General features: G+C 30.3%; 1 protein-coding gene across 1 annotated transcript in view; it reads right to left on the reverse strand.

The window, feature by feature from the left end:
* LOC107456506 (uncharacterized) overlaps nucleotides 1–24,357 on the reverse strand; it is a 73,621-nt gene that overhangs the window by 14,821 nt on the left and 34,443 nt on the right. Inside the window, exon 3 of the mRNA XM_016074380.3 lies at nucleotides 4,252–4,478. Coding sequence (XP_015929866.1) covers nucleotides 4,252–4,478 — 227 coding nt within the window. The remainder of the gene's footprint in view (nucleotides 1–4,251; nucleotides 4,479–24,357) is intronic.

Below are 24,357 nucleotides of genomic sequence, written 5' to 3' on the forward strand. Positions count from 1 at the left end.
GTTGTTGGTAATGATTAAGGTATAAATTTTTTTAATTTAAGGGGGTTAAAGTTAATAGTGCCCCAGAGACGATACATCGGAGTGCGAAGGTTTAAAATAGGCTCAGAAGATGCCTAAGCAATCCTTCGCCGTGTGTAAATGCTAAAAATCTTCTGTATTTATGCATATAAGACATACCTAACGCGACCGATGGCAAAACGTGATCTGGCTTGCAACTCCCTCATAAGACAAGGCAACGATGCAGGCAATGACAGATTAGTAAATTAAATTAACATTTGCGAAAGCAATAAAATCTACACGACTAAAAAAAAGCACGTCCAGAACAAGAAACCATTTCAATATAAACTACAAAAAAATAAATGAGTTAAAAAAATAAATCACTGACGTATCTGTGTCATTAGATGCCCGATGCATCTTAGTTTCAAAATGATTGTTTGAAAGCGGCAATCGAGCAAAACCAAAGATCTCCTTTAAAATGAAAATTAGACAGACAACGACGATAGCGATAGAGAGAGGAGGGAGGTGACGATTATTTGAACCAGAACGGTTTGAGCCACTTCGAACGATTAGTCACCTACAAGTTCTGAATCATCCAAGCAAATCCACACTTTCTCTCTTTAATAACTGAGGTAAAAGGTCAGCAGGTGTTATGGCAGCAACTCATCCACACTCCACCGAATCGAGAAAAAGAACAAAAAGAGAAAATAGCTCCGAATGTTCGATGACTCGGTTTTTGGGGGATGCCGATGATATACCAAAGAACTTGATAAACATAATCACGAACTTCCGGTCGGTAGTCTTCGGCAGGTACGGGCTACCTACCTCAACGGAATTGGAGTATGAGTCACAAGGAATACTTCCAGGTCTCCTTCCCCACCCCTCATTTTTTAATCTAAAGAGGATAACTTGTCAAACGGAAGGAAGCGGATACAGGTAGAATGGACCGTTGAACATCAAAGGAAATTCGTGCACCCTCCATAAATTATTCTAAAACTGTCACCATAAATAGTCCTTAGACAATTTTGAAGATATAAGTCTGAGTTTTAATAATCTAACTGTCTGAAAAAAATTGCGATTTATTGTCAACTTTATTGAAATTTTACTTTTTTTTTTAAAATATTAAAAAAAAATTACTAATTTTGTTATTCTAAATATTTGATTAAGTTTACAACATCAACAATTTAAGCACAAAGACCATACATATTCAGAACATTAAGATGTCAATGAAAAGTCAGAGAAAAAAATTTCTACGCCTCACCTTTATTAACTATCAGCGTTAAAAAAAATAACTTCATTTCATTTGGTTTAAAACTATTTAATTACACCCCCTGTTTTGTCAAGTTTTGAGCTTTGACGGACCGTTTCATTAATTTTTTAACCTTTAAATCTCACTTCTATTTTTTATTTTAATGATATATTCCACTATCTCATAAAGAAATTGATTAATTAAATGGTACAAAACTCGGAACTAGATAAATTGTGTCAAAATAAAATATTTCGTATTCGAGGCAACATAACCAAACGGTATTTAAGTCAAGTTTCGCATTTTTAAATTTAAATTTGTCAAAACACAAAAAAAAGGTAAAATTACTGGTTGTTTAATTAAAAAATAAATAAATAAATAAAAAATTTTGTTTTTTCGTTAAGAGGCGAGTTTAGCCGTAAACAAAATAGCAAAAATAAGTCTTCTTTTGATGGAAAGCAAACTTAATTTTTCTATTTAATTTATTCTTTCGTTTTTTTTATTTATTTTTTAACTATTCTTATTTTTATTAATTTATTCATTTTTCTCACGAGACATATATTTTCGGGAAAAAAATTGCAATAATGGTTAGAACAAACCCGAAAAAATAAATTCCGCGGAAATATCAGTTTCAATGTCAAATCGTCTGGATTTCCGCTGTTTCTCGAAGAAGTAAATATCTCATTTTAAAATGAAAATTTACTTAGAAATTAACATCATAAATAGACCCAGAATAAGACAGACGGAAAAATTAGTCGTATCCATATTCAATGGAATAAAACTAATTGAAGTTCGGTGGACATTATTAAGAAAAATTTAACAGACATTAATGGCATAAAATTCGCTTAATCAAGCTATTTGTATACACATTTGACCTTCCACTTAACTTCGCGAACGAACAACAAAAGAAATCGTCTGCCAATTAATGATGGCATCACGTGACAGTAAATAAATCGTGTGCGTAGTGCACAGAAAATATGACAGATGTCACTAAATGAAGGAAAGGGACGATTCTAAAACAATGGATTAGTCAGAAATTGAGAAGATCTAAAAATACGACTCATAATATTCAAAAACTTTTGCAATAAAACCGGTCGTTGACTCATCTGGTTACAGGCACTTACTTTATGGATTATCTTTATGCTCTCGAGTAGTTTTATTTTTGTTTTTTAAAGCCGCAAAAGCTCGTGACTGAACCAAGAAGTTATATTTACTATTCTTAAGACGTTTTATCTACCTATACCATAACAGTTTAAATGAAGGTAAAACTTGCGGTTTAGTTCAGTTAAAACAATCAAGACAATCTCAAATAATCGCAGCATATCGCCTAAGGTAAAATGATTAAGCCGAAATTGTAACTTCGAAAACATTAATAGTCAAAACACATACATCTTGATGAAGTCTATTTTTCTCTAGCTATCTAATATTTTTTTTTTTTTTTTCAAAATAAAATCTTATTGCAACTTTATTTTTTTCAGTAGCCAATTTAAATTTTAAAAGCTGAAATTTTATATCTTTATTATCTTTACGCTGGTTTAACAATGACAATAAACGTTCCAATATTTTTAAAAATGGTAGAAAAAAAAAGAAAGAAAAAAATTCTTACAGCTGCAACTTTAAAGTTACACTTAAATACTTAATAATTTATTTAAACAAGCAAAAAAAAAAAAAAAAAAAANTTAAAAAAAAAAAAAAAAAATGTAGAGCATGAAAATATATATATATTTTCTATTTTTTTTTCAAAGGCTGAATTTCTTATGTATTTTCTTCTTTAAAAATATGCAATATTTCCTCAGACGCCGAAAAATTTAATCCCATTTGAAATAAATGTCTCAGTTGAAGAATATGGATTTAAAGAAATGGAATTTAAGTCATTTACGCGAAAATCCATTTCTCATTCAGAACACCGAGAATTGCTTTACATTTAAATAGCTTCCATTTCAAAACAGAACATGTAGTAGATACACATCCATAAAGAAACAATATTGTCTTGTGCCATAACAATTTAAAAGACTCGAAGAAACAGAGTCAATAGAATAATTTTTCAGAATCTTTAGAATTTTTACGATTTGAAAAACCCCGTCTAAAGAGAAAATGAGAATAAAAAAATACATTCTAACAGCTATTAAAAAGGCGAGCCTAGGATTTCAATCAAGGATCCTGAAAAAGACAGAAGTAATTCAATGAAAAAAGATCCCTTTCAGCAGCAGTTGCTTGTACTTATGTTTCTGAGCGATAGATGGCGATCCGAAATGGGCTGACATTTATCTTGTCAGCCGCATTTAATGGCCAAATCGAATGAGTATTGGGGGAATGGGAATATCTCAGGGGTGCAGTTGAAGCACATATCCCTTCAAACATAAAAAAGGGTAAATAGAAGCATCACTTCAACAGTTAATGCAATTAAAGAATTTGTTATTGACAGCCGAATATATAGCCTGTTTTACAACAGATAACAAAAAGCTAACTTTCTCTTAGTAAATTAAATTATTTACTTTAAAATCATTTAAGAAGTAGGTACTTTCGGTTAGCCGGGCTCAAGTAAATTCAACTATTTATTTATTTTTTTTTAGCAAAATTCTATTTTAAATTAATTTTTTTTTAAAAAAATAGTTGAATTTATTTGCGCCCAGCTAAACGAAAAGTACCAAGATTTTTCTATTTAAAGAACTTTTTTTTTTAGCAAACGATAAAAAGCAAACGATATTCAAAAAGCAAACGATTTTTAAAGCAAACGATATTCAAAAGTAGACCTCAAAAATTCATTAAAAATATGATTTATTCCTTAATGGAAAAACAATTCATTAAACGATAACAAATTATACACGAATTTGTTTAAAAATTGTTTTCGTTACGACTAAATTCTGAAATTTATATAACAAGCAAGTAATAAGGATCTGATGCATTTTCAAATGCTTGCAACGACAATTAGATGTTTTAAGGGAACTATTTCGAACAATTAAAAGAAAAATTCTTGAAAGATAAAAGTGAATATTTGATGAACTAACCTGTTGTCCAGATAGCCTTGTCTGAAAATCATCACTAATCCTCCGCAGGGACCTGCCAATGTCTCGCAGTACAGCATGATCAGGAGGCAGGTTTACTGAGGCAGATCTACTCCTCCGGGGAGAAGCGTGCAGCAGAAGATCGGGCAAGGGCTGAGAGGCTGCTTCTGAATTGAGGCGGCGGCGGTAATCAGCAGAGGGATGAAATGATACATCGGCTTCCGCCATCTCTGTAAAAAATAACAGATATGAGTTTGAGTGATTCAAGTACATCAAGTCTTTTAGATTAGATATTAAAGCATGCTATTTTTATTATTTATAAAATGAATTTAACTAAGCAATCAACGATTTTTAAAGTGGAGACGATTTTATATCTATTAAAAGAGGTACGCAAAAAAAGTTATATATATATATACACACACAAACTTTAAAACAACCAGATTTAATTCCATTTTAAATTATCTTTTGATAACTTGGTAATCTACAATAAAATAATGCCAATGCAAATATTTCTTCAAAGTGATAAAATGCATCTAAACTGGCTGCAGCGATAACAAAAACACAAATATTTTCATGCAAATTGCTTAATACTGCCAATAGAACTTCTTTCAATGGCAGTGTAAATATGTAAACTGCTAAAGACAGTGTTTTTGATTGATTTCTGGAGGAGGCACGCGACACCAGACAGATTGCTTACGTTTTTATCAACTTTGATAAAGTTTTTTTTTCAATAACCTTGAAAACATTTTTAAGTAAATAAAATCTTGATTGTGGGTTTTCGGTCAAGTGGTTTAAAAAGTAATCAGTTTTAAAGTTCATAATAAATAATCCAAACTTTGATATTTAAAACAAAATTTGCTACGAACATTGCTGTGAGTATGAATTTTTAATATTAAAGTGCGAAAAAGTACAAATAAAATACATTATTCAGACAATTAATCAAATTCTAAATAAAGTACTGTTCAACTGCGAAACATCAAAAACTACGATATTTTTTGTTAGTATTTTGTATTAGATAACTGACTAATGCAAAAATTTGTCCCTCCAAAATCAGCGCAATAATTCTTTTAAATAGTGAAACATGTATTAAAATAGAAGATTTTAAAAATGCACTATTTACGGCGAAATTAAAAAAAAATGCAGAAAACTAGTTTTTAAGTTTTTTTCTTCTTCCCTTTTTAAACACATTTTTAATATAAGATTTAAAGAAAAGTACGATAAGTCATTTGGAGTAAAGATGGTAATACATTCGTTTGCAGGTTATATAAAATTCGAATTTTAAAAAAAAATGAAATAGTTTAAGTAATTTAAAATAACAAAATTTGAGAATTTAAGAAATTTTTTTTTAAAGTTTTTAATTAGAACCTTTTTTTCAATATATAATATATGAAAACATGAATATAAAATTTTATCTGCACATTAAATCTTAGTTTTTACATGTCTTAGTCGTTAAAAATAAAATAAAATGTATACCGATTAACAAGATATAAAAAAAAATTACATTTAATGCCAGTCTAAAAAAAATAATAAATTAAGAAATAATTAATTACAATCAATAAATACAAATTAAAAGCCGAAACGAGAAATGCTCCGTTTTCATGCAATTAAAGATGACATAAAAAGCAGAAGAAAAAAAAAACTTTGGAACAAATTAAATGAAGTGCAAACGATAATATATATCACAAAGCATAAAGTCGATTTAGCAAACGATATAAATTCATCAAGTCAAAAACGAAAGCTGTAAGAGGAAGAAACAACTGCATTATGAAAATAAAGAGAGAAGATAGGAGAGAAAGAAAAAGAAAAAAAAGATGGCGTAAGAGGTGGTGGGAGGACGACAGAAGACATTAAAACGGGACTCGAGTGATCTGGTCTATTGTGAATGGGTACAATTAATAACGGGGGAGCGACCATAATGACGACCATGCGCCAAAATTAATGCAGCGTGACTGAGCTTTTATTTCTCTCTCAGAGAAAGGGTTGCCGCTAGACTATTTCAATATTGGCGATCGAAATTTGGGAGGAAATCAGTTTTGCTACCTTTCTTTCAATATATAGAAGGGAAAAAACTCGTTACGATAAATACAAAGGGTTACGTTATTCTTGTAATAATTAGAAGAAATGAAAATTTTTAAGTTAGTTAAAAGATAAATAAAAACTTTCATAGAGTAAAATTTGACATTAAGTTTTAAAAATGAATCTGATTGGAAAATCTTAGTTATCTTTGAGACAATAAAAAAGAAATAAGTTTTAAAAAAATTTTATTTTACGTTATTTACTTAATGAATTTTTAAACCAAAACAAATAAAAAATAATAATAATAATCTTTAAAGGAAAAATAGTGCTAGAATCACTTAGAAGCGTTCCTAAAATATATTTTCTTTCTATCTGCTCTAGCAATTTTACTATATACTTATGTGCAAGTTCGCTTTCCAGATTTTAAACTGAAATTTTTATTATAAAAATAGGCAAAAATAATAAAATATCAACTCGCACAGAAAATACAACAGTTGATTTATTTAATTAATCTTAATAAAATTGAATCTAATGAATTATCTTTCTTATTTCATCCTAAATCGTTATAAATGCATTTCAATACCGACGAAAGTTCTTCTCCAGTTTAATTTCTTGTTTATTTAATTAATCTTAGTTCGTCATTTAATTAATCTTAATAAAGAATTGAATCTAAATTATCTTTCATATTTGATCTTAAATCGTTGTAAATGTATTTCAATATCGAGAATAGCCCTTATGGATGAACTTGTCAAACGGACAAAATCATTAGAATGATGCAGGTCTCTGAAATTACGAACTCATGCCCAAACTGCGGAGCGCCCTGGGCGACTGATCCCCGGGCATAACCGCATAATTATCGATATCACCGCGATTAATTGTCAGTTTTTTACTACACCTCAATAACAAGGTAACGTTTTGTAGAATGTTAATCAATAAAACGATAACATCTAAAAAAACGCCAGTTTGCATGAGAGGCTTTATTACAAAACCAGGCACGTACGGGGTCGCGAAAAGGGGCGATTCCCGCCAGGCAAACCCCGCCAAAAAAGAAGAACAAAGACATAGACAGTGGGCTCATAAAATTGCGAGGGTGCCATCCTGTTGATGGGGTCTAGTATAATAAACACGGCATTTCTCTCGATATGTTGGCGAGACGGAGAAGCTTTTTATATTTATATCTGAAGGCATTCATTTCGCGCCATGCTGGACCAGCTTTCTACTCCTTTTCTGCAGTGCTCTGGATGGGTGCTAAAATAAATATAAAAATGTTATGGATGGCCATAACGACTTTGCACACTCTTCGCCAAAATGCCGCTTCACTGTAGTTTATTCCCTTTTTTTCTTCTTTTAAAAAAAAACATTAAAAAATATATACACATCTACAGTTTGGGGAATGGATAGAGTGATTTTTATTCAAAAGACTTGCAGCAATAAGGAAGGAGTATATAAAATGCAAATAGCCGAGTTGAAGAGCACTTTATTTTACACGAAGACAACGCGAGTTACTCTAGCACTATTCAAACATCTTAAGAAGAGCATATACTTCGGGAGAAAGACGTCACGGCAAATTCAGTTTTACCTACACTATTAATCTTAAATTTAAAATATAGAGAAAAGAAAATTCAGATAAACCCGAAATAAACCATAAAATTTTAAATACTAAAAAGAAAAAGATCAAAATGCAAAGAAATTGTGGCAAGATTACAGAGTAGAGAAGTAATCGTACCATATTATGTATGCATTTTGATAAGCCGAGGAAAAAAAAATTTTTATAACATATATATATATATTACTTTCCTAACAATGATTAATTGTTATTGAGGTCGGGAAATACAAAAGATTCAGGCGTCACATGGGAAAACCCAGTAAATAAAAATCTAAATTATTAATCAAAATTGCATCACAATTTGCCGCTAAAATATTCGTGAAATTATTCAACAGACCGACTTATAACAATTATTTAACAAACGAAATTATTTAACAAACTTCTGATTTAAGTTGTGAAACTAGCACACCTTCGCTTTATAAAGCATTAAGATAACTAGTGTAGCTTCCAACTTAGAAAAGTACGCAGTAAAAGAAAGAACTTAATAAGCAGTTGACACAAAGCCTTTCCATGGTTAGCTTCACGCAATAATAGTATATTTAATACACTAACTGAAAAAGAAAAACTGTTTGCGGAACTTGAAAAAGAAAACTTGACTTGTCCTTTAAACAATGTTCAACATTTTTCATACCTATATTTTTACCGCCTATATATTATCACCTTTATAGGTTAAATTTTTTAATTTCATCGACGTGAATAGGCTCCAAGTATCGGTATCTAACTAATTAACTGGTTTTGCGTTAAAGGAATAAGAAAATCATATAAACAAATACAATTCTTCAATAATAGAGCAATCAAGTCAAACCGACTTAAAGCTTTGTTTAAAAAGTTTTATTAGTTTCGCAACGTAGTTTTATGAAACAAATAACTCGAAGATTTAGTTAGTATTGAGCCAAATTTAAACAGATATAAAAATATTTTTTCAAATAAATACATATTTTTTTATACATATATTTATACAGTGATTTGTAGTTAAGATATCGAAATAAGAATTCACCACCTAAACAAAAATGCAGAAAAAATTCCACTCATACATTTAGATATTCAGAATACAAAATTTTGGCCCAACTAGGTACAATTTTTTTTACAACTATAGTTTGCATTTTATAAGTAACCTTTCACTTTTAAATGGAAGGAAAGATTGTATTTTTCGAACATTAAAGTATCGAACTCAAAGTAAAATATTCCTCAGGAAAATGTTTCCTCTTTCATATATATTCAGCAACTCCAAACTTCAAGTATCTGCTTTCCAAAGTACAAAACTTAAGTAACACAAAATATTACATAAAACAGCCGCATTTCTTGTTTATGGGTTCACCCTGCACATATTGAAAATTCTAGAACCTTCCTGTATGTATTTAAATGAAAAATAGAGAACTCTTTATATTTCATATGAATTTCAGAACTCTGGGGGCGAATAGATTCTGCAGACTTATTTACCGTGTTTGATACAAGAAGCTACATATCAAAGTACGCGTTTTTACGATCTCAAAACCCCACACCATCACAGAACCCCCCGCCCCATAGAGAAAGAGAATAGAGATCCGCAGCGTGGTTTCCCAAACAAACTGCAACAAGAAGTTAGCTTTTTATAACCATTTGATTCCCCTTTTCCGCAGCAAGGGTCTATGGGGCCATAAAGAAAAGTTCGGTTTTTATGGAATCTCTGCCAAACGCGTGTTAAGATGGAACATTTTCGATTTCCAAAAATGTGATGTAATACTTTTGACCGAGGTAGTCGTAAAAACTCAGAGGGGGTGGTAATTTTGCTACTTCACGCCAAGAAAAATAGATTCGAATCGAAAAATTTGACACTGCTCAAAATAGCCATAAATGTCCGAGAAGAGTTGGCGGGAGACTTTAAAAACTAGATTTCTGCAGAGGATGGACGATGTTTATAACAGTCCGTTGACAGTTATTTCAAACAAACTTATAACTGAAAACCATAACTTAGAAGCAAATAGATTCGACTACAGTTTGAAAAAAAAACTTAAACTCTCGGGCTATAGATAGGCCAGTTTTAAAGTGAGCTAAAAGATTGGATTTGAAGCTATGAAATGAAATTAAGATTTTTTTTAAAGATATGTTATACAATATAGTGTAATATACTATATCGCGCTGGGCGAACGTAAATAATGCGAGTCATTGTCTATAATAAACACAATAACACAACAGCAATTTCGAACGAATTCGTTTAAAATAGTTCACAATTGCAACTTTTAATTTTTGCTTTTTTTTATACACAAAAAACAAAATAATAAAACAAATAATTATTTGCTTGATTTGAACAAATAAGAAACTTATTTCAAATTAAAAAAGTCAATTACGAACAAATTTTAACAGTATTCGTATCCAAGTTAAACTTCTTTTTGACATATACCAAATTTAAAGTGATTATGTAAAAAATATGCATTTGCAGAAATTAACTTGAAATTTTAAATATCTATGTATGCCAATTTATTTCGATTTTTTTTTAATATTTTAATTTAATTTTGAGATGAAGAGATTTTTTAAATTTTTCAATAAACTAATTAAACTCGTCAGCGAATAGCAAATCACTCTTACAAATCACAATCACTTAAAACTTATTATGTGCAAAAACTAGCAGTGTGAACAGATAAACTCATAACATATACAAATATGTTTAAAAATAAATAAATTAATAAAATTTTTCAATAAAAATCTAAAACTCTAGTTTAAAATACTAAGTGTAAGTAAGTGATTAACCTGGGAGGAAAAAACACCCACTATTGACTTTTATTTTAAGTGGAAGTAATAATAATATAAATGATAAAGAATTTAACAGTTTGGGCTGATTTTGAGATGAAGATAATTTACTTTTCTTTAAACAATTTAAATAAACAAATATTTAAAAGAACTAACAAAACAAATCACTTCAAAAAAAAAAAACATTGTTATAAAGAGTTAAGCACAAAATCAATAAACTGAACTAAATTATAAACCTTTTTAATTCCAAGAAAAACAATCAACATCCATCGTTCTAAAGGCACGTGAAAATTTAAATAAACGTGTCCCATATTTCACAAAAGTAAACACATCGACTAATGATTCTGCAGACGAGTCTACGTTTCCGCCATTAAAATTTCTCGCCAAAATGCAAACAAATATCCATTAAACCGGTTGTATTTTAATCCACAGAAGGGAAAGATCACAAAACTTTCAAATCTCAAAGCATACCTTCATTAGCAGGAGGTGCTTTCTTCGATACCGCAGTCATCATTGGCGATACAAATCAGGAGATTTTGGGTACAAAGGAAAGCACTTTGCGAGTTCCTCTATATCAACATTACTGAAGTTAGAAACTTGGGAAGCATTCAGAAAAGTAAGGAAGCGGTCAGAGACAGTACTTATCCTCCCTTATACTATAGATTTTAAGCAAACACAAAGTTGGCGCCAAATTTCGAAGAATCCGCGTGCCAAGTGTCTTTTGAGAAGGAAAAGGGTTTTTGAAAAATCTCACTGCAAATCAAACACTTTCTCTAATTTGAAACAAAATTAACTTTTATAGAAAAGTGTCCAAGATACAACATACATTTCATATTTACTTTAGTATAAAATTTAGACTTATGAAAAATCAGTTGAAGTTTGAATATACGCAAATTAATCAGTGAAATATAGATGAAGAATTTATCAATGTTACTTAAAATAAATAAATAAATAATAAAAAAACGTTATTTTTCTTTTTACAGAAGAATTACAAAATTTTAAAATTAGAAAAAAAAATTGAATTTTTTTTTTAAATTTGCCATAAATAATATAAAAATGTCTGATAGCGTATTTTATAATAATTTTATGTATCGATTTTTGAAACTAACTAGAATTTTATTTTTAAATAGTCTCAAAAAATCTTATTAAATCATAATACTTTTAAAAAATATCAATTGAAAATAATATATCCCATTTTTAAGAGCGAAACTTTTGTTATGTAATAAGAGTAAAATTATTGATGAAATTAATTTAAATCTTAATTTGTTCCAAAGCTTTTAATTACCTGAAAATCTTCAATGCAATTAGTAATTTTACCCATTTTTTTCCTAATAAATTAATACATAATTTAATTTTTCAGAAATATAAATACGACTACTACGAACGGTGTAGTTAATGAGTGAATAGCTTAAAATTTTTTTTAATCAGTATATATTTAATGATATTAACGATATTTTAAATCAAACATTAAAATATATATATGCATATGCTAGTTTTTATTTCCAATTTGTGGCTTTCACTTTGTAGAGCTTCGCATTTTACCCTGCTCTTGCACATTTTCAGACTAATACGGCCTCGCGCATACCAAAAATCGGAACTCTTTTTGGACATAACGTAAATCTTTAATGTCAAACACAGTAACGCTAGCATATGTCATTTAAAATTTCCTATTACCCACAGAAAATCGAAAAAGTAGTAAATCCCATTTTAAAATCGATACAAAACATTCATACATTTCGATATCTGAAGTACAACACCCTTCTAAATCCATTATCATGGTTTTTGTGGCATGAAGTCTATTTTCAAAATCCAAAACGTCAACCAGTCAAAATCCATTATATTTCAAATGCAAATTTCGATTCGACTTTTGAAAACTTTGAAATGCAATAAATAAAAAAAAAGACACAGACGCATCTTCTTCCTGCACGTATAAGGGGCGTACCCAGCCACCGCAAAACCAGCCACATTTTATGCAAAAATAGACCCATTATTTGGAGCGTTTGAAAAGTATTCTTCCACCGAAAAAGGAAGCATCTTTCACAGTCAACGGTGTCGTCAAGTAGAGGAAGAACGCAATATATATCATACAAGTGCAAACAATAGCCTAGCTTTTGCAGCTAATGTAAATGGGTATCGTTCTTCGACCATCCCCTCCCACAATACCTCCCGTTCACAAGGGTATATTTCTCTTCAGAACAACCCCCCCTTCCCTCCAGAACATGCAAATTGCCCCAACGAAGGATGGCACTTTAAGGTTCGCGATTCATCTAGGCTGTATCACTAACATATAAATATAAACAGGGCCTTATATTCTGCTATAGATTTAAATGGGCTGCCATACGTCGCCACTCGAAGATGCATAGTAGACCATCCATTTCGGCGGTTTGTTGTATATGGGGGTGGTGTGCATCATCTTCGAACATGACAGTCGAGCATTCTAGAAATCTGCATACGAATCGGCGGATAACAAAGGGTAAAAGGGGATATTAAAACGGTTACAGTTATGGAGGGGTTATCAATCACCGTTTAAAGATTTATCCTCAAATAAATCGGATATGAATATGGATTCGAGACGAGTAACGATAATCTGAAGTTGGGGTATTGTTTTAAGCATATTGCCTCGATTCATGAGCAATTTTCCTATCGGAAAGAATATTTTTTATATGAGTAATCAAAATTTCACAAAAGTAACTAATTGTATTAGGTAAAGTTTAATGGCATGTGGGTAAGGATTGGCTATACTGCGTAAACAAAAAGTACATTTAACACTCCGATTAAACGGTGTTGTAAATTAAATACAACTTAAAAAAATACAGAAAACGATGAACGATCACTGGAGTACCTTGGGCCTTTTGGGAAACATGTTCACCAAAAACAAAAAGTTTTTGAGATTTTAAAAAAGAAATTTAATTCGTTTAATTTTCTAAAATATATAAATACGCGCTTTTTTAATTTTTTAAAAAAAATTAATGAATGAAACTTATAACATAATTACGTACTTTTTTAAAAATTTGCTTCGAATACATCATATACTGATTAAATAATATTATTATTATTACTTCTCATAAAAAAAATTGCTTTAACATTAATTTTAATAATTTTCCACTTATCAGTAATTTCACTTTAATTTATAGCTCTAATAGTTTATTAAGATGAATTAAATTCAATATTTGACAGCATAAAAAAGCAAATAGAATTTTTTTTTAATTAATTCAATCCAATTTTCGATATGTAAACATCAAATAACAATAATTTACGTAACATACATGAAAAGTTATGAAAAGAAGTAGTACCATATACTTTTCCAATACAAAACTATAGCTTTTTTTCTCCTGCAATCTCAGAGCAGTTAAAGTGACAGTGACAAATGAGGGTGCGGATCGAGTATATTAGGAGTGGACGCCTAAGTCACGTGGGCATGTTTAGACAAATATCGGTTTCTTTTTCTTCCTTATCAAACTACAGTCCGATTGAAAATTCAAAAAAATATTCTATCAAGCAGAACAAAACGGAACACACCCAAGCAACGGAAATGACTGGATGTAACTCTAAATTGCAGGTAACTCGAACATGACAAGACAAACGGTAAATAAGTTCTGAGCACCCCTCCGTAATTCCTGTTCGAGCTTAAAGTGCAGAAAAGCGAACAAAATGAATTATTTAGTCATGCTATACATGATATAACAAGATTTGACAAGCTAAAATTATTTTTTACCCATTATAAAAAAAATATAAATAAAAAAGAATTCTTTTTTCTTTTTAATGAATGAGTAACTGGAAGTTGTCGAGTAAAAGAAGAAGAAAAAAAAAACTTTCTCTAGTTTATTATTCGTTTTATTCTAAATGCATCATTTCTATATTTACAATTGAAACTTTCAGAAGAGTATTACAAGAGTTTCAAGATTAATATACTTAATTTGCCTAATTGATATTAATTTATTCGTTGTTATGATTATATTTATTCGATATTTTAATATCTGTTGAGGTGTTAAGACGAATATTTTACGAATTAGAAAATGAATTCCTACCGAAGTATCACAATGTAAGTTTATTATAAGTGAATTATTTTCTATTTAATGCATAATTATTTTTGTCTTTTAAAAATAAAATTATTATTACAGTATTTAGACTAATAGTCAACTGTCATTACATACATATTTAATAGTAGTTATTCTTATGTTTCATAACTCTACTTTTTAGAGTAATATCTTATAGAATATATTTTTCAACTTTTTAGAACATATTTAGCTCTGAAGTTGTTATCTCGAAAATTAGCAATCTTGAAATTTTTTTAGCGTGTCTTCAACTTTGAGATATCGAGAGTATATATAAATATATATCGTATATATACATATAAACTGCCAGACAATAAATTTTATTAAAGTAACTAGCAACGAAACATAATATTTGTTTCAAAAAGAATAAAATCTCATTGGATTTTAATAATAAATGCTCTATCTATTCCACCACATCTTTCAAAAAAAGAAAGAAAAAGTCATATCCCTAAATCGTACTTGTTTGCTGGCAAGACCTTTACAGACAAAAATTGATTTTAAGGGGGAGGAAGAAGGAAAAAAAAACGGATAAAATGAAAAGCAATGATTTCTCTTTCTTTTGGAATTTTCATACGCTAGTCGATAGATGGCTCTGTCATCGCGGGCATGGTTAAAACGAAATACATTTTTCCGCCACTCTTTTTCGTTTCTAGTTTCGCGCTTTTGAAGGAAAAGAATGAGCGTTTGTTGTTTACATTTGATCCATTTTTAGCATGTAGCAATTAAGCAGAGCGCTCTTTTAATTCGTAAAGCGCAAAATTAAGTTATCAGTCGAGATTAGTATCTTTCTAAATCAGGCGTTAAATAACAGCCGTATGAATGATGGAAAAGTATACTTTAAATGGTGCTTGAAATTAAAAACGATTAACCTAGATTGTGATAGAATACATTTAAATATGATCCTAGATAAAAAAAAAAATAAAACAAATACTAATTTATCTAAATAGAAACACGAGTTCGGAGAAACGCCGAACTTAGCTGCGCACAGCATGTTAAATTAACATTTAAAAGGTCAAACCTCATGAACTAAGTAAGTATAAAATAATTGGTATAATTTAATCTTGGCACAATATATATATATATATATATATACGATAAATTCAGTGAAGTTCAATATCCTTGAGATGATATTTAGTTGCCTTATTCCCAAGGAAGAGAAAAAGTGATGAGAAAGATCTAACTGATTTTTCTTCCGATTAGTCAAGTAGCGATCTAGTAATTATTGGTTAGTTACGTGATTTGTTAGACCGATCTCTCCTATTACTTTTTACGTTGAAAGTTCTNTATATATATAAATTACTTTTCTCTCAATCTTTGGGTCTTTAATTCCCTGAATTTTTTCATACCTCCCTGAATTAATAGCAGGCGGTGTAAATCAAATAAATTACTTCTAAAGATTTCGTTTAAAAATTCCAATGCATAATGCACAATAAAATAACGTAGACCCTTTGCGTAAAATAGGAATATGAAGGTGAATTTTTAATTCTTAAATTAGAGTAGGGATGTTACGTTAATTCTATTAAAACCAATTTAGAAAAACAGAAATGAATCATAATTGAATATGCATCATTCTATTATGTTTTGAAAAAATAAAAATTTCATTGAATTTTCCTGTCTTAATCGTTGTCACGAATTTTTACTATTCTTAAGGATACATCATTATGCATTCACTAACTTTTCAATGAAACCCCAACAACAAATCAACAAGTTAACATGAACTTACTCATCTTTCCACACAGTTCTTTTTTTCCCACACAGAAATAAATGCCTTCTAGGCAGATAGATAAAAAAGCCACAAGTAAGCGCATTTAATCCGAACACCTTTTTTTACTTAATCCCTAAAACCAAAAGACCCATAGATGTCAACGATTGAAAAGAAAAACCATACTTTTAATCCTACGATTAGGTATCATTTTATAGCGATCCGGGAAAAAATATCACCCGAAATCCCGAAACACCCACACCCAAATTGGTACTCCGTGGGCTGAAGACACGTGAGCACCACAAAAAAAAAAGTCCCTAGTTGTCTAAAAAGACCTAGAAACACCCTATTATGCGCCCTGTGGGTTTGTCATAATTTGTATTCTCTGTGCATGCGGTGAAGTGGCGGCCTGGAGCAAAAACGTGTTTAGGATTATTAGAAGTGATAGGAATCAGCGGATATTTACATACCTAACGCACGCTAAGATCCCAGGGAGTGGGGTTTATGAGGTTTTTGCCTCACCCTATACGAGATAGATGTTCCATTCATAAGAATGAAATTGGCACTTTTTTCTAATTTATCTAATTAGAATGTTATCTAAGATAAATATTTTTGACTAGAAAATTACAACATAATTAAAATAAAATCAGTTTTCGAAGATTATGTAAACATTTATAAAAAGCAAATATCTTCTTAACATTACGTTTATAATAATTAACAAATTTTGAACTTCAAAGTTTATTGAAATATGATAATTTGTAATTCTAAAAGTTTATATATTTTTCAAAACCAGGATAGCAAAAAGCAACGAATGCTCCACCCGAAAATTGCACCTCTTTTTTTTCTCTGGCTCAATTTCGATGCAAATTATTGCGGACATTACAATCGTGACCAGCTATCGTGGTGGCATCCACATACAAAATTTCGTGTGATTAATTTATAATAGCACATCTTAATGAAAGTTACGAACAAATGTTTTTTTAACAAACTATTTTATTTGGAGATCAAAGGGCAAGAACGGTTTGTGTCCATGAAAGCTGATTCTGGGGAAGAAAACAAAAAGAACTTAAAGACGGACAAGAACAGTTTTTCCAGAGAACGGCCGATCTTTACTGTGTAATAACTCTTGGGAACAACCGATTTCCCACGTCAAAACTTAGTAATTCTCAAAATGCAATCTGCTAGCGATCGAATCGTTATTTGTGGACATAAACAGTTCTGCCCCTTCGATCTCTATTTATGTTCAAGAGTGTCAAATTGTTTTCTAAATTTCGCTTCCAAGAACTAAAACTCAAACTTAAAGCTTTTTTCATTGCGAAATATTTTATTGCAAGCACGTTCTTACTTTGGTTCTCGGATAAAAACGGGCCATAACATCATACTTTTAATCATTAAGAATTAGAAATTATATAAATAATAATTATTGTTACGAACTACCTTAAAGTTAATAACATTGACCATCCTTTTGTAGCAGGTAGAAGACAAGAAACTAACACGTTAAATCGTGTTTGTTTACTTCGAAGCGAATCAGAAGGCTTAAAATCAATTGACACTTACTCAAATAAATTGATGATTACATTAAATTTATAAATACACTTTCAGATCACGCATTGGAAAGAAGGAAGAATAAAAAAAAACTGACTTTTTAACGAGAGTTTTGAAATGAAATGTGTGTTAACAATAATACTATTACTTAATTAAACAGTCCAGAAAGTGAATTTTCAAGGTGATTGGAATATTAATGTCTCGCACGTGCTGATTTGGATAGACGCCAACTCTCCATGTAATGAGGAAATAAAATGATAAACAATAAATCCTTTTTTGATTGAGCATAGACAGAATCAAATATCAGTTTAAAAGTAAACAGCATCAACTTAAACACAGTATTTAGGAAACTTTAGTGAAGACTAATATTAAGGCCTTTCATAAAATATCAATTATTTTTTCTTCTTTTTTAAAACGTTTTTTTTTTTTTTTTTAATTATTCTACAAAATCATTTTAATTTAGTAAATAAATAATATTAAACGTATTAAATTTGTAAACCAATTCATATTTCTAACATTAGAAGTTGAATGAATTCGACGTGGATACGTCAACATCAGCCTTACGATACACTAGCCCCACGAATGCAAGCGTTTATTTATGCCTAATGGTGGTAATTTAAAGGTATACAGAGCAAACGTTAATAAAGCTGGTAAAAAACCATATAATTTATAACATATTGTCCCTTTTTTGAAAGTGTATACATCAATGTTACCAATCTACGAAATCTCATAGAGAAGATTTCAATCACGATGAAAAAAAGTTATTCAAGATGTCAACTCACGCCCCTTCTAAAATGCTGGAGATTAGTAAAGATGAGAAATTTCCGAATCAATTGTAGTACTAATATCTTCATAAAACATAATATTTCTGATTAAAGTCAAGTTACATTCAAATATTAAATAAACTAGAATTGTTAGACTAGAATCGACGTTAGAATTGTTATGGTAATAATAAAAACTAACTTCGTTCCCACTTAAAACAATATACTATATCTATTTTGGCACATTCCCATTATTTACCGTATCACAGAAAAACACTTACAACAAAGTAAGAAAAGCAACGTACTTTAAATGCAATTAAGAAAGATTCTAATAAATCACATTATTTTTAATTACATCTATGGATTGGAAAAAGGTGACACTTAGGCGAATGTCTTCGAGCAATAAGCCATTAGGATCATGACTTTTGTAATAAAAGACAAAATAATTATAGATGAGACAATTAGCTGATGCAACGAGGAAAAAAAAGCTCGAGCAATAAAAGTTCTGCGGGAAATCAAGAAAGTGCCCACTTAATGAACAAGTTCCAAAATCACATAAGACCAACCACTTGCGCAATATCACCCATTTTTCTTCATTTAGGCAAAGCAAAAAGAAATCAATCTCACAGACAACAGAAGAAAAAAGAAGTTCGTCCTCTTTTGACTAATCACCAAACCCCAAGGCCCGATCGGAAAGCATCACCGCGGGGCACAAGTTCAATAAACTTCTTCGCTGCTACCACACTGTCAGGATTCATTAAAAGTGGCCCCCCGGGAGGGTTGGAAATGAGAAAGGTTATAAAAATTACCTCAACAAGTTCACGCATGGCGACGAAATCTGTGCAAGGGTCTAGATAACAGAAAAGACCATCTTAAAACATAAAAATGATGCAGGCGACAATATTCAATTGCAAAAGCTTTGGACTGGTTTTCAGCTCAACTTTTTCCTCTCTGGCGAGATGATGATAGTCATCTTCGCCAATTAGGAAAATATGACACACATTTGGACTTGACCTCTCTGAGTAGTTGCGAAACGATGGGGAAGGAGAAAAAAAAAACTGAGAGTTATTGTAGTTTTTGCACGTGGATTTGTTTACTTCGTTGTGGCGGGAAATCTTTAGAATGTAAACATTCGGTTATCACATAATAAACAGAGTGTTATGACGCAGTAGGATTTACATATAGAGTGCTTATTGTTCTGGCATTTAAATCATTTTATTGCTTTCAGAATTAATATCTAGAACAAATAAATATCTGAAATAAGCATTTAAAATTTTAAGCGTAAGTCATTTTAGAGCGATAAAAAAAAGTTTCGATTAAAGTATAACATAAAACAATTTAATATTGATAATTTTGTGCATCAGGCAAAACTTTCAAATCAAGAAAATTACATAATAATATAATAACCTTACATCATAAATTAAACACACGAAAATAGTTTTTTTAATAACTAATATTTAAAATAAATTTTTAAAAAAAATACTGCATATTATTAAAAATTTAGAAACACTTCTTGCACTTACAACACAACGAAAACAAGGTAACAAAAAAGGCGTTTTTTTTAAGCCCTTAGTCTACTATGAATTAGTAAAAATTTTAGAAAATATCTAGTGATTAAACTAATTAAAAGCCATGCAGGACAAAAATAACAACAAAATGCAAACGGTAATTTGATTTTCATTAAAAAAAAATTTAATGCAGTTTTCCATTGGGGAGGGGGGGTGCAACGTTATAAGTTATCGTTAAAGATACCTCCAGATGCAAGGTACTTTAACATAGATTTAACGCTATTTTGAAGTAGCTTAGAGACAACTAAAAATATAGTACATTGTAATGTATCTCCACTTAACATAACAAATGCACGACTGTTAAATTATAAAAATTGTTATTCCAAATAGCTAAACGGATTTTAAATAGCATAAAAACTTATTATTTCAATAAATAACATACATACATATTTCAAAATAAATGAAAAATCACTATTGTCCATACCTACAGTAGACCAATTGAATGATATTTTGGGACAAACAGACATCGAATAATTCCTTACTTTACAGTTATTATATAAAACAATAAATAAATATCAGTGAAATATCCTTTAGGCATATTCATCCACAATTAGAAAGTATCGCCAGTTGATAAACTTTATAACAAACACAGCGAAACGTCGTTATGTCAATCCAATTTAGAGCTCTGATTGACGATTGATAAAAATTAATAACACAGGTTTTTGATTGACACGTGATTAAAAAATATAACTTCTCTATTTAAAGAGATAATGTTGAGATAACAATAGATAAAACTAAGTGTTGGCTAGTATTATTCAAAGTGACGCCAACAGGTTGTTTTTTGTTAGACAATTGGCTATTTTCTGCAAGCTATACATATTGACCAACTACTGTTTACAATTGCTAATAGATCACATGACAGAAAGTAAGACGTATTTCATAAAAAAAATACTCGATTTTAACACGTGAGAAGGGAACTAATGATTTTATGTCTTTTAAAATGTACAACTGTAAAGCGTAGTCGTGACAAAGTATCAAGATATGTTTTACAAAAATAAAACAAGTTTTATTTCGGCAAGTATAGAACGCAAAATTTTCGTATAAACTACGCTAAAAATTTATTTTGGAAAAATTAACTTTAAACCATATTTCAGTTCCACAACGCCGTTCCATTTACTATGTTTTATATAAAGACAGAATACGACTACACTATAGGACAGAATCTCACGTCAACAAAATATCGTGAAACAAAATCTTATAAAAGTAGAATACAGTCGGGACAAAATCCCACACAAACAAAAAAATAACATCGGTCAGAATTTCGTCTTGACCGAATTTAATGCAAAGTGAGACGAAATATCATGAAGACAATATTTTGTTATGAAACGAATTTCACACCAGCAAAATATCATGAGACGAAATCTGAAGAAGATAAAACTACGCTAAGATAGATGTACGTTAAGCTAAAATTATGTTTAAACAGAATACAGATCAACAAAATATCGTCAGAAGAAATCTCATGAAAACAAAATCTCTCGCAAACAAAATATCACGGGACAGAATTTTTTATTATGATGGGCTTGCATTTACTCCAGTATTTGCATACAAGATAAATTTCTTAAATCAGACGGCGGAGAAACCTCAAATCGAATTAGGTTCTAATCCGGAAAGTAATAATCTCCAATTAGAAAGCAGAGGAGATAGTGTCTTCCTTCATAAAAGGGCAGAAATAGAGAGTCAATTCCGTATTCTTAAAGCCCAGAGTAGAAGGAGAAAAACTACAACTGCAGGTTTACTTCTGGAAGCCGCTATAACTTCCCTGCCTGGGAACAACCGTGACTGTAAAACAACATTTACAAGGATTTTTCTCGCTTTCATCTTCAACTTGAAATAAGATCTTAACCTAATTATAACGCATAAAATGGTTCTAAATTATGCAAAAGTGTTTGTTTTATTATCCCTAAAAAGGGAATTTAAATTTGCGGAAGCTTTTTATTGGGATAAAAGGTTTCTATAATTAAAGTATTATATTTCATGCTAATTTGAGTTTCGGTTACATTAATGTTAATTAGAAAAGAGATTTTTTTTTTTTTATGAAATAATTCTTAGATAAGAATCAACGTAATATATTGTTTGGTGTCAACTTACTAATTGGCGACATTGTTTCGCCCCTAAAATCTTTTAATTTAGAGTAACCCTTCTTAATTTAAAAAAAAAATATCTAATTATAATTTAGCGATGGTTTTTTAGTTTAAAGACCTTGCTAAAATTAGAGAGTTTTAAAACATTTTTTAAATGCTTCAAAATTGTACCGAATTCTTTTTAATTTTGATTACAAATGCGTTGTAAAATTTAATAACCCTTGTTTATTAATGCGTACTTTAAAAGCAAAAAAAATTAGCTTTGGCAATATCGCGCAAATTAATCGATAATCAATGTACCGATATCATACGATATTAAAAACTATGTTTGCTGCAAACATAGGTAGATATAATGAATGAAGAATATCGTAATCGTGGAACTCATTTTCTAAACGCATGTTATTCTCTGAGAAAAGTTCAAAATTATGTCAACATTTTAAAGAGTGAAAATATACGACCAAGTGTGTTACACTATTTCTTTGATTAAATAAACACGCGTTAAAAAATTTAAATATATAACTACAACAATCAAAAGGGATCGTTTAATTATCACTTAAGCATCTAGCGCGAGAGAAATTCGTAACAAAAAGAAATTAGTAAACAAGAATGGCTAATTTAAAACACTAAAATCTTACGATTAAAAAACAAATCTCTTGGTAAATAAAAAAAAAAATGCTGATAGCTAAAATAAGTTTTATTTTTAGAGGCGACGGTCCAAAATAGCTAAAATGCTCTCAGGTTAACCCTTAAATTTATTTGCAACTGAACACTTTTTTGTCATTAACCACTTCCATACGGAAAGAAAAAAAAAAACACAATTTGAAATTAAAATAAATTCATAAGAACCGATAAAAAAAAATTGCAACACAATTTAATTATTTAAACAAGCCAGGACCCAAAACACATAGCCTGAGGGGGGAATCTTTGAAAGCTATATTTAGCTTTCAAAAGACTTTTTTCTTTCCCCTCAAAACACTACCTCAATAGAAGAACAGGAGGGGGAGGGAGGAAAAGTTAATGCACCTATGTAAAAGCAGACGACGCCACACGAATTATCCCATTCCCTCCCTCTAAAGAAAAGAAAACTGGAAATATCACCGCTCCTGGCGCCAAGGGTCGGAGTCGAATCCCGAAAAAAAAGAAAAAAGCGCCACAATTCAAGCAGGCTAAGACACGATAGAAGAAGAAGAAAAAAAAAAGAAAAAGTAGCACAGAAGCACCTGTTGCACTCAGTCGATCCAACAATCAAGATGCTTAGGTTTTTCCCACGGTTTCCCATCCCTCCCTTTCCCCCCGGGGATCACCTTCGAATCAGCTGATCTCAGCTGATCTACCCACCAAAAAAGAGGTCATTTCTTATATTTACAAACATTAAGCGACGACAGAGAGAGGGGTTTATAAAGCGGAACTGTTGAAAGCATGTCTGAACGTGTTTTTGGAGATTTGGAATCAACGAGATGAAGAATCGCGTTCGAAACTTATAATAATTTGGAATAAGTAGTTGGCAATAATTTATGAGACATGAGCTAAGAATTGCATCGATTATTGGTATCTTTTAAAATTACAGAAACTTTGAAACGATGGTACAAAATACTTGTTAGAGTTAGATAAAAAATACTATTTATTGAAACTATTTACTTCTCTCTCTCTCTCTCCTTGTTTTTTTTTTCTTTTTTTTTAAACCCAAGTTAAGCATTTTACTAATGATTTACGAAGCAAACTCCAATAAGACAAAGATATGTAATAAAAAATCTAAGCACTAAACTATGTTTAAAAAATGTTCCACAATAAATAATTAAGACTCGTTCTTCAAAGGCTCCGTCGTAATATGACTTTTTTTTTTTTTCCGAAAAAAATATTCTATTTTTATGACTGCCGTGAGTTAGCAACTGTTACTCATGACTGTTGGACTGGTATCTAAAGGCAGCGCTGTCTTTGCTTATTTTGTTAAAAAGGAAAACGTTTGTGGGTCTAATTTTTTAATATTTAATATCCCACTCCAATGCTGCATTACTTTGCAAATTAATTTGCAAAATTAATTACATTAA

The sequence above is a fragment of the Parasteatoda tepidariorum genome, chromosome 1 (assembly GCF_043381705.1).
Source record: "Parasteatoda tepidariorum isolate YZ-2023 chromosome 1, CAS_Ptep_4.0, whole genome shotgun sequence".
NCBI classification, from domain to species: domain Eukaryota; kingdom Metazoa; phylum Arthropoda; class Arachnida; order Araneae; family Theridiidae; genus Parasteatoda; species Parasteatoda tepidariorum.